The sequence below is a fragment of the Ptychodera flava genome, unplaced genomic scaffold (assembly GCF_041260155.1).
Source record: "Ptychodera flava strain L36383 unplaced genomic scaffold, AS_Pfla_20210202 Scaffold_94__1_contigs__length_393698_pilon, whole genome shotgun sequence".
Taxonomy (NCBI): Eukaryota; Metazoa; Hemichordata; class Enteropneusta; family Ptychoderidae; genus Ptychodera; species Ptychodera flava.
The window spans coordinates 134,138-147,917 of record NW_027248416.1 but is presented as its reverse complement, the minus strand read 5'-3'; the positions used below and the strand labels follow the sequence as shown (position 1 = coordinate 147,917).

Here is a 13,780-nt window from a genome sequence, read left to right as displayed (position 1 = left end):
CTACCTTAATCAAACAAAGTCTTTACCCAATAGTCAAGCACTGTTAACCACAGGCGACCCAAGTATTACTGAGTTTTTCACACTGTTTTCTCTATCATTTTCTCTTCTTTCTTCATGCTCTGAATGATCGGAATAAATAAAATAAATGGTTATATAACCTAACCTAACCTAACCTGTGACTCTTTATTTATTTTACACTCCATTACAAGGACGTATATCTCTCATACACACATGCTGTAATTAATTAGTCAACACAACTAATTATGCTAATCCGTGGACTTATCAGGGATTTTACGGGTTTGTCAACATCGCGAAAGATAGGAATGGTTACTAAAACGGGAAGGTAAGAAGCTCTCCTGAAATGTGTTCAGAAATTACCAAATTGCGGCCAGTCATGACCTTTATCCACAATCTACTGCAGCCAATGTATTTCGATGGCCGAGGAGAGTCAGCTACTCTAATTTCAAACGTTTTAAATGGTCGCGAACAGTGCAAACCCTGCCAGTGCCTTGCCTGCAGTTCATGGCATGAGGACGTCCGTAAAGCAGGAAGTCGGAAGTTGAAACCTTTGACCTTTACGTTGTTTATATGTGGGCAAACTTGTAACATATTTCCCAGGGACAAGTCTGATTTTGACTAGGGTCAAAGTTCGTGTGGTTTAGCGTGGTTCTCTCAATCGGGTGGTGTTGCTAAGGTTTTGTCTGCCCACCGTCCGTGGGTGGAGGAACGGCCTCTGCCTTTCAGTTTAGCTGTGCGTTCTCGATAATTTTGCTGTATTTTTTCTCACAAACATTGGAAATTCGTTTAACTTTTAAGAAACATTGATTTTTATATGAGGAATATTCTAGCTCGTATCCTCAAATTAAATCAACCGATACAGTTTTTTATATGGTTTGGAGAACTCTTTGGGGCGGCGTCAGATAACAAGTGGAATGAGACAACAACATTTCGTTCATGCATGGATGTAAAAAATAGACCCATGGTTCATGTAAGGAAATCATATAGCAAGTACTTCTTGCGCTGGTGCAAACTATACGAAATATTATGATAGCAAAGATGTTTTCCGTGATATTTTACAAGGTTGCTTGTCTAAATCCACGGAAAACATCAAGAATATCTAAAAATACTACACGTAATTATGACTACATTTTGTATGTGTAGAGGTGTTGTTTGCCGTTCCGAACGTATGTTCTATACGTACGCGACATATGGTTATCACTGATCAGCTGATGATGGAACGTAATTTCGTGTAACTAAACTTCTCCATAACGATATGTTACCGGCAGACATGGAGATAATAGCGAGTGAATAGAAACGATGGTGACTGGTTTAAAGTGTTGGCAATTTGGGAGGAAAATTTTCGAAATATCGACAAACAAAGTTGCGACAAGCGTGCTGTCGGGCAGAACATGGATGTTTCCATGGCTGTGGTGGTGACGTTAAAGTCAAAACCATGATCCATCAAACACCACAGCTATGGACCCAAAGCTAGCCTAACAGTACAAATGAAGTTTTATAGCCCGTGCGCTGCTTCTTTCGGGAATTTTGTGCACTAACAGCATAAGGCACGATTGAAAATCGATCAGACTAGTAGCGACCATGGAGCTAGAAACTAGCTCCATGTAGCGACCAACTCTCTTTTATTATGCGAAAAAAGTAACCGCGAGCTTAACTCTTTGACGCCGTACAGTCATTCTAGTCATGAGCTTGGTTGCTACCGTATACCAGAAAACAACCGACTTTGAGGTCAAAGGCCTGTTGCTGGTACGTACTTTGAGACAGAAAATAACGATATGTTACCGGTAGACATGGAGTTAATAGCGAGTGCAGAGAAATGAAGGTGACTGGTTTAAAAAAATTCACAGTGCTGGCCAAAATTCTCCAGTGTGTGCTCCTGCTAATGTGTCACCATTGTGCCTTGAATCACGACACGGTTTGTAAATTATACTTGGTATATACACTCCAGAAAACGACGACGTGAAACATACATCTATATAATTTTGTTGAAAAACTCATGAAACGGCAACTCCGGCGATCTTTTTCTGCTTGGTCGGTCGATACTTTCTGAGTGGCATTTGTTACATGGAGCAGGACCATGTCTTCTTAGTTATGTTAGAATTCGGCACTTGGCAACGAAAAGCATGCGCGTTTCCAGCGTTCCTTTCGATCTAACTTCCCGTTTATTTTTGAATAATGAGCAGTGTTTGTTTGTGCATATCATGAATATATAAGCGTCCACTAGGTTTACGGACGTCCTCGGGACATGTTTCCCAAGATCTTCATACCTTCTCCTTTTTCATTAACATCACTATCTTTCCGATGTTGACCAACCTCTGATAAGTTCACGTTTAGTAACCATTCCTATCTTTTGCGATGTTGACCAACCCGTAAAATCCCTGATAAGTCCACGGATTAGCATAATTAGTTGTGTTGACTAATTAATTACAGCATGTGTGTATGAGAGATATACGTCCTTGTAATGGAGTGTAAAATAAAAACAGAGTCACAGGTTAGGTTAGGTTAGGCATGGATCTATTTTTTACATCCATGGGTTTAGGTTATATAAACAGTTATTTTATTATTCCGATCATTCAGAGCATGAAGAAAGAAGAGAAAATGATAGAGAAAACAGTGTGAAAAACTCAGTAATACTTGGGTCGCCTGTGGTTTAACCCAGCATTTGCATTTTACCCCAGACAGATATAATACAATGTATTTGATCCCTCTGCAATATGCCATTCTCCTTCAATGCAATCTGTGTATCAACTCTATACACTTATCTACAGTAGGTCAGAGGTCAAGCTGTCGTCCGATGTCTTCCAAGATTTCCAGAATATACACATATCAGTGGAAAGATTGTGAGCTTCTTCTCTGTATCAGATGGCAAGAAATACTCACCGTTGATTTCATCATTAGTACTTGCCATGCAAGAATGAGATCAGAGACAAGTGAGCAAGTTCAGTGAATGGCTAAATAGTACCAGGACGTTGTCAAAGGGTGATGATACAGACAGGAAGAGTGAAAGGGAGGAGTTTGGACATAGATATCAAGATGAAGTAGAAGCTGTTGTTACTAGGATATTGGTCACCTTTCAGAAGATGATCAAATCAAGGAATTCAAAAGAAAAAGATGACAGTGCAGATGACAGAAATGAGCATGATGACAACACTGATAATGAAGGCAAGTTTTAAACACATTAGTTTTGAATACTGTTATGTATCTTTAATGTGACTGTGTTTCTTATTTATTTAGCTTGTCAACACAGCATCTGGTGTTGTTTACATTTGCATTCTGGTGCGGACCAGAATTCACTTATCAACAGTAACAATGAAGTCTACACATGTACAGGCAGAGACAGAGTTAACAAGCTTGAAACTTTGGGGAGTAGAACAAGAAACTGTTACAGTAGTTGGCATTTGCAACGAAGTTAAATGGAAAAATTGTCAAAAGTTACCAGCTACTGGCCTTTGAATCTGCTTTATCGATTTAGTAGATGGTTTGTTAACATTATGTCCTTGCTTTGATTTATTGTGACAGCTGAAGGCATTGCTGGTGACTTACAAGAGAGCCACCTCAACAAGTTGGTAGATGCTGGTCTGGAGATTGATCACAACAACTTAGACATTGAGAAGACAAATAGGAGTGTATTCAAGTTAATCTGTAATCTCAAAAGTTTAAGAGAGAGTTGTCAATCACTGACAGAAATTCAGGTAAATCCCGATCTCACAAAATTTTGTTTTGTGATTCGATGCAAGCATATCATTTACTATGGTTGATATTTTTTGATGAGGAATTAAGGAGTATCGGGTACTCTGGTCAACAATACTACCAAGAGATTGTAATTATATGAAGTGTAATTACAAATGTAAGGTATAATGATTACCAATTTTGAGATCACTAAAATCCATTGCTTTGCAAACATCCAACAGTCTATTACATTCTGTGGCCTATTACCAATATTTTTCTGAAATGCAAACTACTAGAAAACCAAAGTGTATGCAGTATTGGACATGTATTTGACTTCTCAGAATCATTAACTGGTACAGGATGGTTGGAGTGGTTGCCATAGAAACAAGAGTCTTTTTGTGTAACCAAGTAACGTTCCATTGATGGTTTTGACTTTTCTTTAGAGAAATTAAAGTGAAAAGAGTAGACCTTTCTAGCTTTGACACTCCTCAAAACAAAATTTTGCGTTTTCATCATTCAACATGTTTTCCTTTATGGTAGAGAACTTTTGTGAACAAATTTAGCGCTATCCTTTCTTGGGAAAAAGAAATACTCCTATGTTCATTTACAACTTGACTTTGTCAAATACAACAGCAAATGAAAACATCATGAATACAAGGCTGATTATGAAGTTTCTCACAGTGTGTTGAATTATTTCCAGGAGTGCAATCGCTATGCCTCATCATTGATCGCATAATGCCTCTTCTACATCAGTATAGTGGAGTTGTGCATCATCATCTGACAATGGTACTGGCCAGTCATCGTACTACCTGTAAACTCCTGTCAGTGTTGCTGGGCATATTCTCAGAACTTGAATCAAAGGTATTGAATGGTTGATGTAACCAAACCATGTTTGCTAAATGTCACTTCTTACTGACGTTATTTCAATAATCTCATTAAAATGAAAATCTGCAAGTCATACGTTTAACAAGGGCGGCAGTAGAAGTGCTTGATTAATATTCATAACAGACCACTTTTTGCTAAATTTCATTTTTTTAGCTTCCTGATTTTAATCTTTTCATTGAAACTGAAAATTTGTAAGTCATATGTTGAGCAATTGCAGCAATTGAAAGACTTGGATGGTGATATTTTATATCAGACCATACTACTCACATTTTATGAAGTGTTGTGGACCTTTGAATGATATTGATAAGAGATCGTTTTAACTGCTTTATAATGAATGATGCATAAGCTGTAACTTTTAATTTTTTTTGCAATTTTTGTTTTGTATGGTCATAGCAAGTTGTTTATTTACTCCCAAATCATGTTGGAACACCACGTGTAAATTCACTGTTATTGTTCACACTTGCATTCTAGTCTGGACCAGAATTCACTTGTCAACAACAGCAAGGCAGTTTACAAATAAATGCACAGGCTGAGTTGACAATCTAAATAATGACTGTGTATCCCCATGTGTTTTAGGAGTAGAACAAGAAACCATAGTTGATATTTAAATTAAAGCTACTAGCTCTTTAAAACTGAAAACAGAATAGCTATAAGACTATTTTCATTCAGTCTGATCACTTTGAAAGGCAATTAAGGGTTTTTCTGTCAATTCTGAAATGATCCCATGATACCACACTGTTATTTACTTTCATCTAGGGATTCTGTATACCTGCTGAGTTGAGTGATGAAGCAGGGTGTGAGAGCGCTACTCAGTTTGAGGACACTGCAGCTGGTGGTATTGGTGATGGGGAAGGTGTCAAGGATGTCAGTGATCAGATTGAAAATGAAGACCAGGTGAGACGAAAAATCCAGAAGAGAAGGATGATAAAATTCATTGCAAAATATGTTGACGCCCTCAGCCTTCAGTACAACAGAAATTGATGCAATTTGCCATTCAGGCTGCTGGGACATCTAAAAATACGCTTGATATTGCTTAACCTTTGCCTGAAATTGCAGTAATTGTTGGTGACCTCAAGCTATGCTGTGATGAAAACACCCCACACAGCAGGACTCACATATAGCATGTGTCAATACTGGCTTAAGTGTAGCACTACTTTTACTATATTCATTGATTTTATATCTTTCACTGGTCTGTGTGTATGGATGTGCAATAGATATACAATGTATGCCAGGGTTAAGGCTTACTCTGAAAAAGTTTTTTTTTCAAGATGGCTGCCAGTCTCAAACAAGCTGAATGTCGCTGATAATAGTTACAGTTTCAAGTAAACTTTCAGTAATTTTGAGCAAATATTCAAAATATTCCAGCCATGAAAATTGTCAATAGCTATAATTTTTGTGGTAAAACCAAACTTACGCATCAGTCTATTGGGACAGCTATGTCAGTTTATAAGATGAATTATTACAATAATTAGACATAAACATAGTGGTTTCCATAGATTTATTTAATGAGATACCTGAAATGCTGCCAGTTTGTAAACACATGGAAATCCATCTTACAAAATTTCATATAGGAAGTTGAAAAGGTCAAGAAATCAAGATCATTACAGTGTCGTGTGTTTCCACAGACAGAATGTTTTACAACAGAGGAAATGTTCTGTTTCAAGAGACTTCATCTAGCATATTGTGGGAAATATGCTCTGCTTCCTAAACGTCTTCACTCAATTTCAGGGGGGTGGAACAAAAATAAAAACATACAATGAATTTTCAGGTTCAAGATGTCAAAAAGCCAGGGGATGAAGAGAAGGAAGATAACTTTGATGATCAACCAGACATTGAAGATGAAAAAGAGGGTATTGAGATGTCGGATGACTTTGAAGGCAAACTTCATGATGTTGAAAAAACAGGTATTTTAAATAAAGTACCCTTTTCCCAGTACAAATCAAAGTTTACCTTTCATTGCTAAAACATCCAGCAATTCTGTAATCCTGAAAAGATTACATGATGATTCAGTTGTTATCTGTAAGGACAACTGTAATATCATTCACTATTGTAAACTGTAATTTTACCAGAACTTTTGCCGATGTGTTGGATTTGAAATGTATAATTGACATTGCAAAAAAGTCGTCAAATCCTCAGGACAAATTGACACATGTATAGGCTATGTAACCCTTCACTGAAATTCTTTAAGCACTCCATACAGTATTGCTAAGATTGTTGCACGTTTGATTTGTCATTTGTGGTCAAGAACAAGATGAAGGGTCAGAAGGTGAAAGTGAAGATGATGAAAATGAACTTGACAAACAGATGGGTGATGTTGGAGATGAAAACGAGAAGTTGGATGACAGAATGTGGGGCAGTGATGATGAAGATGATGGAGATGGTGACTAAGATGACGATAAGAAACAAGAAGATGGACCCGGTATGGATAAAGAGAAAACCCAAACTGTTGCTAAAGATGATAATCAGGGTAAGAGAACTCAATGATGTGATACAGCTAGAAAATAAAAATCTAAAAAATTAATTTTGTTGTGTAACCTCTCAACCACACAAGTTTCATTTTGTTTAACAGACAGATTGATTCTTGTCTTTGATATAACTGATTCTGTCATCAGAAAATCAATGAAGATTTTTCCTTTAGTTTGACTTTGTGATTCATTCAGGAATGTTAAGGAAATTGATATTTGATAAAGAATTGACCCTTTGAGTGCTGTAATTTTTCCCGCCAAAACTTCAGTGCAACATTTTGTCAATTCTTACAAATTATTATTACTGTATTTTTTAAAATAGTTTTGGAAAAAATGGATTAATATTTCATTGGCTACAGTTTTTTATCAAAATTTTGGCAAAAATCTGAAAAAGTTTGACTGAGGTATAATCTTTAAAGCCAACAAAGATTGACCTTGGTGCTCAAAGGGTCAACTCATACAGAAGACAATCTCCCTTTCCGAACTGTGCAAATTTTGGATTATTAACTCATTCAAGACTTTTACTTACCAATGTAAGATACCTGAACTGTCATCTTGTTTCATTCACAGACTTTTTACTCTAATTTCGAGTTGTTTCCTTTAATCTTAAACCCTCTGTAATAATCTACAATCTTCAACTGGATTTCGCCATTTATGCCCTTGCCCATGGGACTTGTGCAGTCACTGAAGCCAGATGAATGAGATCAGACTGGGCCTCACAAGCTCATACTACCTTGTGTATTTGTATTGTGCTAAGATTGTCTTGCTATTTGTGTTCACATCAGGTGCAGTTGATGATGATGATGAGAATAAGAAGAGACAAGATGAAGAGGAAGAAACAGAGGAGAAAGATGTACAGCCTCACAATCTTGAACCAAAAGATGAAGTAAGCTTTGTTTCAGTGACTTCTACCAGTATATTGCGCAAAAATTAAATTAGCCATAGGATAATTATCTCTGTTTAATTCAATTTTTCAGAGAAATAAATAAATCACCAGTATACTGATAAGCATGTAAGTTGTCAAGTGTAAAGAATTGTCTGCCTCATATGTCAATATGTAAATTTAGCCTGTTTGGCAGACAGCAACCAATCTAATAAATCTTGTAATTTTGTTAAAATTGAACCTTCCCTTTTCTTCCTTCAGAGCGAATTTGATGATGACAAAATTGATCCAAACAACACCAAAAAAGAACCTACAGAAGAACCGGAAGATCTGGACTTGCCGGATGATCTCAACTAATGATGATGAAAAAAGTGAAGATGACACTGAACAAGGTAATGATTGTATTATCTGTTTGTGAAGTCCTATGTTGATGAAAGGCTCGTGACACGCTCTTGTTTGCAAATGGTAGGATCACTCCTTGTGGCCCCCGAACATGTAGCTGTGGAAACGCAGCTATCTGTTGGCGGGGTAGCGGGGATCGCTATGCGGGTCAAAGGTCAACCCCGCCACGGATAGCTGCGGGCCAACTACCAGTGAAAGTGGGTCTATTACGACGACACAACATGTATCGGAACTTTGAACGGCAAAATAAACCAAAGTGAGCGTAACTCAATAAAATGACCTATACCTGCATGAACTCTGATTATTGCTCATTCCCTAACTCCTTTTGTGAACAAAATTTCTGGTTCGTTTACGTAATTCGGCTGATTTTCCAAGGAGTACTCAAGATTTTCACTCCACAGCGAACTTTGACTTCTATTGATATGCTAATAAGGACGTCGCTCGTTCGAACGTGACAGCCGTTTATTCAAAGTGCGCCTCCAGGGGCAGGTAAATTCTAAGGTAGTATGCGCTTCATTGACAGACTTAAACTTTGACTCCAGCTTTACTCAAGCAATATTTCAACCATGCTCTTTCAAAATTAAGAGTAAAAATTGGGGGTCACCGTGCAAACTTTTTCACCAGAGAAATTACAAATTACTCAAATTTTACCGATAATTTCAATTAAAAACGCAGCTCCAGAGTCAGGTAGACTTTAAGGTAGTATGCGCCCTCATGAAAGACTTAAACTGTCGCTCTATCTTCTCTCAAGCAATATTTTAACCATGCACTTTTAATCTCAAGAATAAATATTGGGGGTCACCGTGCATGTTTTCGCACTAGAGAAATTGCAAATCGGCAAAGATTTGTCGATATTTTCAATTGAAAGTGAGCCTCCGGCGGCAGCAAGACTTTAAGGTAGTATGCGCCTCAATGATAGACTTAAACTTTCATTCAAGCTTTTGCAAACAATATTTCAATAATACTCTGTCATTATCAGGAACGAAATTTGGGGATCACCGTGCAAAGATTCGCACTCGAGAAATTACAAATTACCGAAGTTTTACTCATATTTTCAATTCAGAGTGCAGCTCCAGAGGCAAGTAAACTTTAAGGCAGTATGCGCCTCAATAACAGACTTAAACTGTCGCTCAAGCTTTTTTGAAGCAATATTGTAATGATACTCTTTCATTATCAGGAATAAAATTTAGGGTCACCGTTCAAATTTTTGCGCTACAGAAATGACAAATTACCAAATTTTGCCGATATTTTCTGACATCACTGCTTTGTTACTGTGTTTACTTGTGTTTACTTTGTAAAAATCTAATAAGGTGGGTTTTCGTCTACACGCCACCAGACAATTATGACCACAAATTTAAGAGCGTCTTGAATCTGAATATTTGAGCAGAACTGATATAGAGAGAGGTTACTTAAGTAGTGAAAATATATTTGTGCTGTCATTCATTTGATCCAGGGTCAGGATCCTTCGAGCCGAGGCCAAGCATCCCTGACAACCGAATGGCTCCTTCATCAGATGGCTTCACCATAGAGGGCAGCAGACCAGCAATGTCTGGGAGACAGAAGCCAGGCAAAAAACAACTCTCATCTCTAGCAGCAGGGAAATACCAGAGACGACCTCAGAAACCCAGAATCAGGAATTACAATGTGCAAGATTACGAAAGTCAAAGAGGGGGAAGAGACTTTCTATTGATCCTTAGAATGAAGCAGGGACGTTGAAAATTTTTTATAGGTGGCAAAAATAAAAATACAGGCGGCTACAAGTACTGTATGTGCACATTAAGTTTGTCCAAAATGACCTGTTTTTTTACCAAAACTAAATTTTCACAGCTGGCAAACTTTTGTTGACAGCCGGTTGTTTTTGCCGGCTGCCAGCTATTTTTCTACATCCCTGGTGAAGGTAAATGTACCATATATATTAAAATGAAGCAGTACAGTTGCATTCAACAGTGAGGAAACTCAGAGTTAAGATTTATAACAGTTGATGTCAGACTGTGAAACAATTCAAAGATGTGAACCATCCTATGGACACAATCCATGTCAGTTATATGGCATACAGCGGCAGGTTCTTGTGTCTCTGAACATTTGTAGACCATTGTTCTCTTCTTTGGTAAAATTTTCACACCATTTCTTTTGAGCAGGTCCAAGATAACTATTGATATAACAGGTTTAGATCAGACTGTTTGTCATGAAAGGGTTCAAAGCAACAATAACATGTCTCAACCATGAGTGTGACACTAACCTTTGAGTGCCAAAGTCTATTTTTGTCCCCATTATAAAATAAACCCAAATTAATTTTTCTCAGATTTTTGCCAAAATTTTGAGAAAAAACTGTAGCAAATGAAATGTGATGTCGATTTGGTCCAAAATTATCAAAAATTACAGAAAATTCATAAAAATTGGTAAAATTTTGCACTTAAATTATGGCGGGAAAAAAATACAGCGCTCAAAGGGTTAAAAATAGTCTAAATATGATATCGGTGCTGTGAGTGACACATCAACAGTGTATAATTTTTAAGTCTGCAAAGTTTCAACATCATACCTGATGCCTGTGTGAGCAAACATAGAGCATTGTGCACAGATTTTACAAAGCATTGAATTGTACTGAAGATGTTTGTCTGATGTTTTGTCCATCTCAGATTTCTCTGTTCTGTTGTATATTTTTCTAGTCAATACTCTGAAAATTTGTTTCCTTTGAATTCTACTAACTATCAACATCAATACTTATCCCGTTCAACTGTATTTTTCCCTGATTTGCTCTTCATCATCTTACTGAACGGTTCACATGCAATTTTTTTTTCAACCTATTATGCAAGAATATATTGTACATTCTGTATATTCCTTTATACTCGTAATGGAAAATTTGTGAGCTTTCTAATTTCTGAATGCTACCATGTGTAATATGATATGAAATTTATCTTTTTTTTTGAATTATCATTTTTTATAATTGTCATTTTAAATGAATAATACGAGATCAGTATATTTGCCAATGATATAAATTTCTAAATGCAAAGATTACAAAATGACATTCTCATAGAAATGTAATCATATTTCTTGCGTGACTTTTTTCCAGAGTCCAAGTTGCTCAGGTTTGAGATATTTAACCTTTTCACCCCATTTCCCTGTGTAGAGGTCCACACTTACCATTGATAACAATGGGTTTGGACCAAACCATAGTGGTGAAAGGATTAAGGTCTTACATATACACATCACTATTTGATACAGCCGCCCAGCAGGTCAATTATCGGGTAAAAAGTCTCCAGAGCCAGGTTAACTTTAAGGTAGTATGCGCCTCAATGAAAAACTTTAATATTTGCTCAAGCCTTCCTCAAGGAATATTTCAACCACACTCTGTCAAAATCAAAAATAACCATTGGGGTCACCGTGCAAATGTTTATACAAGAGAAAAACCATGGATAGGGAACCCCCATTATTTAAACAGTACGGTAGTTTATACCTGATAACCACGTATAGAGTACTTCTGTTGTTTAAACACTCAGACATGCTATACCTCCAAACCACATGTAATTTTTTAGTCGTAGGGATATAAATTCAGCTGAGGAGAGCTTCACAAAATGCTGTCCTCTGAAGGAAACACAGTTTAACACTTGGCAGTGTGATTGCATTTCGGGGCATTTACCGCCAAGAAACAAGGTCCGCCGGAGCAGTCAAAGCTGCTAAAATCGGCCAAATTTTTCCATTTTTTCGCCTGAAATTCAATGAAAAAAATCGCTTTACTAGTCAACTTGTAATTCAAGCATGTAATTGACTTTTCTCGACATATAGCCGCCCAGCATGTTAATTATTGGGTAAAAAGCCTCCCGCGGCAGGTAAACTTAAAGGTAGTTTGCACCTCAATGAAGGACTTCATGCTTTGCTCAAGCTTTCCTCAGAGAATGTTTTAATCACACTCTGTCAAAATCAAAACTAAAAATCAGGATCACCGTGCAATTCTTTGTACTAGAGAAATTATAAATTACCCAAGATTTACCAATATTTTCAATTCAAACTGTAGCTCAAGAAGCAGACAAACTTTAAGGAAGTATGCGCGTCAATTAAAGACTAAACGTTTGCTCAAGCTTTCTTCAAGGAATATTTCAACAATGCTCTCTCAATATCAAGAATTGGGGGCCACCTTGCAAATGTTTGTACCAGAGAAAACCATGTATAGGGAACCTCCGTTATTTAAACACTACAGTACTCTATACCTGATTAGCATGTATAGGGTTGTTCCACACTATGTCTGCAAACCAGGTACAAAGTTTTACCCTTAGGGATGTATAGATTCAGGTATAGAGATCGCATCAGAAAAGTTTGTCCCCTAAAGGAAGCAGAGTCGAGTACTTGGCAGTGTGAAGGCGTTTTGGGGCAAACCAACCAATAAAAAAGTCTGCGGGAGCAGTCAGAGCTGCTAAAATCATCCAAATTTTTCCCTTTTCTCTTGATGTTCAAGGAAAAAAAAATCGCTTTGAATGTCCACTTGTAATTCAAGCATGCATTTTATTGACCTGTTCTCAACATACAGCCGCCAGCAAATCAATTATTGGTTAAAAAGGCTCCGGAGGCAGGTAAAAGTTATTGTAGTCTGTGCCTCAATAAAAGACTTTAACTTATAATTATGCTCAAGCTTTCCTAAACAAATATTTAAATCATACTCTGTCAAAATCGAAACTTAACATCGGTGTTCACCGTGCAAATTCTTGTAGCAGGGGAATTACAAATTACCCAAGATTTACCGATATTGTGAATTCAAACTGTTGCTAAAGAGGCAGACGAACTTTAAGGTAGTATGCGCCTCGATGAAAGACTGCAACTTTTGCTCAAGCTTTCCTCAACGAATATTTCAATTATACTCTCTCAAAATCAAAACTTAAATTAGGCGTCACCGTGCAAAATTGGTACTAGAGAAATTACAAAGCTATTAGGCGCTCAAACCTTATTTCTCGCCGACCTTTCAAATCTGAAACTCAAGTTAGGCAAGTGTATCGGTCAGGTAACAGACAACTCAAAATCAGGCACTGCTTTCTTTACGGACTATCTTCGTAGATAAATTACAAATAACAAAAGATTTACCGATAGTTTGACTTCGACACACTAAACCTGCAAACCACGTACAGTTTTTTAAGTGTTAGGGGTGTATAAATTCAGGTGAGGAGATAGCTTCACAAAATGCTGTCCCCTGAAGGGAGCTTAGTAGAGTACTCGGCCGTGTGATGGCGTTTTTGGGCAAACCGGATAATAAAAGGTCAAAACTGCTAAAATCAGCCGAATTATTCCGTTTTTACTCTTGAAATTCAAAGAAATAAACTCGCTCTCAAGGTCAATCTGTAATTTAAGCATTTAATTGACTTTTTCTCAGTATATAGCCGCCAGCAAGTCATTTATTGTCTAAAAAAGCCTCCGGAGGCAGGCAAACTTGAAAGTAGTATGCGCCTTAATTAATGACTCCACAAGGAATATT

General features: G+C 37.2%; 1 protein-coding gene and 1 long non-coding RNA gene across 2 annotated transcripts; both read left to right on the top strand.

Moving 5' to 3' along the window:
* Positions 1-3,159: 3,159 nt before the first annotated feature.
* On the top strand, positions 3,160-8,275 carry LOC139129134 (midasin-like). The gene is made up of 7 exons (XM_070694785.1): positions 3,160-3,184; positions 3,538-3,710; positions 5,329-5,466; positions 6,341-6,476; positions 6,818-7,039; positions 7,823-7,923; positions 8,182-8,275. Exons 1-5 carry the CDS (start codon positions 3,160-3,162, stop codon positions 6,958-6,960), a joined length of 615 nt encoding a protein of 204 aa, XP_070550886.1. The 3' UTR covers positions 6,961-7,039; positions 7,823-7,923; positions 8,182-8,275.
* Positions 8,276-8,278: 3 nt separating this feature from the next.
* On the top strand, positions 8,279-11,364 carry LOC139129144 (uncharacterized). Its single transcript, XR_011551532.1, has 2 exons — positions 8,279-8,312; positions 9,776-11,364. It is a non-coding gene; the product is annotated as an uncharacterized lncRNA (long non-coding RNA).
* The last annotated feature ends 2,416 nt before the right edge of the window (positions 11,365-13,780 follow it).

Excerpts from the sequence above, each read along its gene's own strand:
- LOC139129134 (XM_070694785.1), top strand. The coding sequence starts at position 3,160 with ATGACAACACTGATAATGAAGGCAA. Across the intron at positions 5,467-6,340 it reads AGATTGAAAATGAAGACCAG|GTTCAAGATGTCAAAAAGCC; the intron begins GTGAGACGAAAA and ends ATGAATTTTCAG. Across the intron at positions 6,477-6,817 it reads TCATGATGTTGAAAAAACAG|AACAAGATGAAGGGTCAGAA; the intron begins GTATTTTAAATA and ends TTTGTGGTCAAG.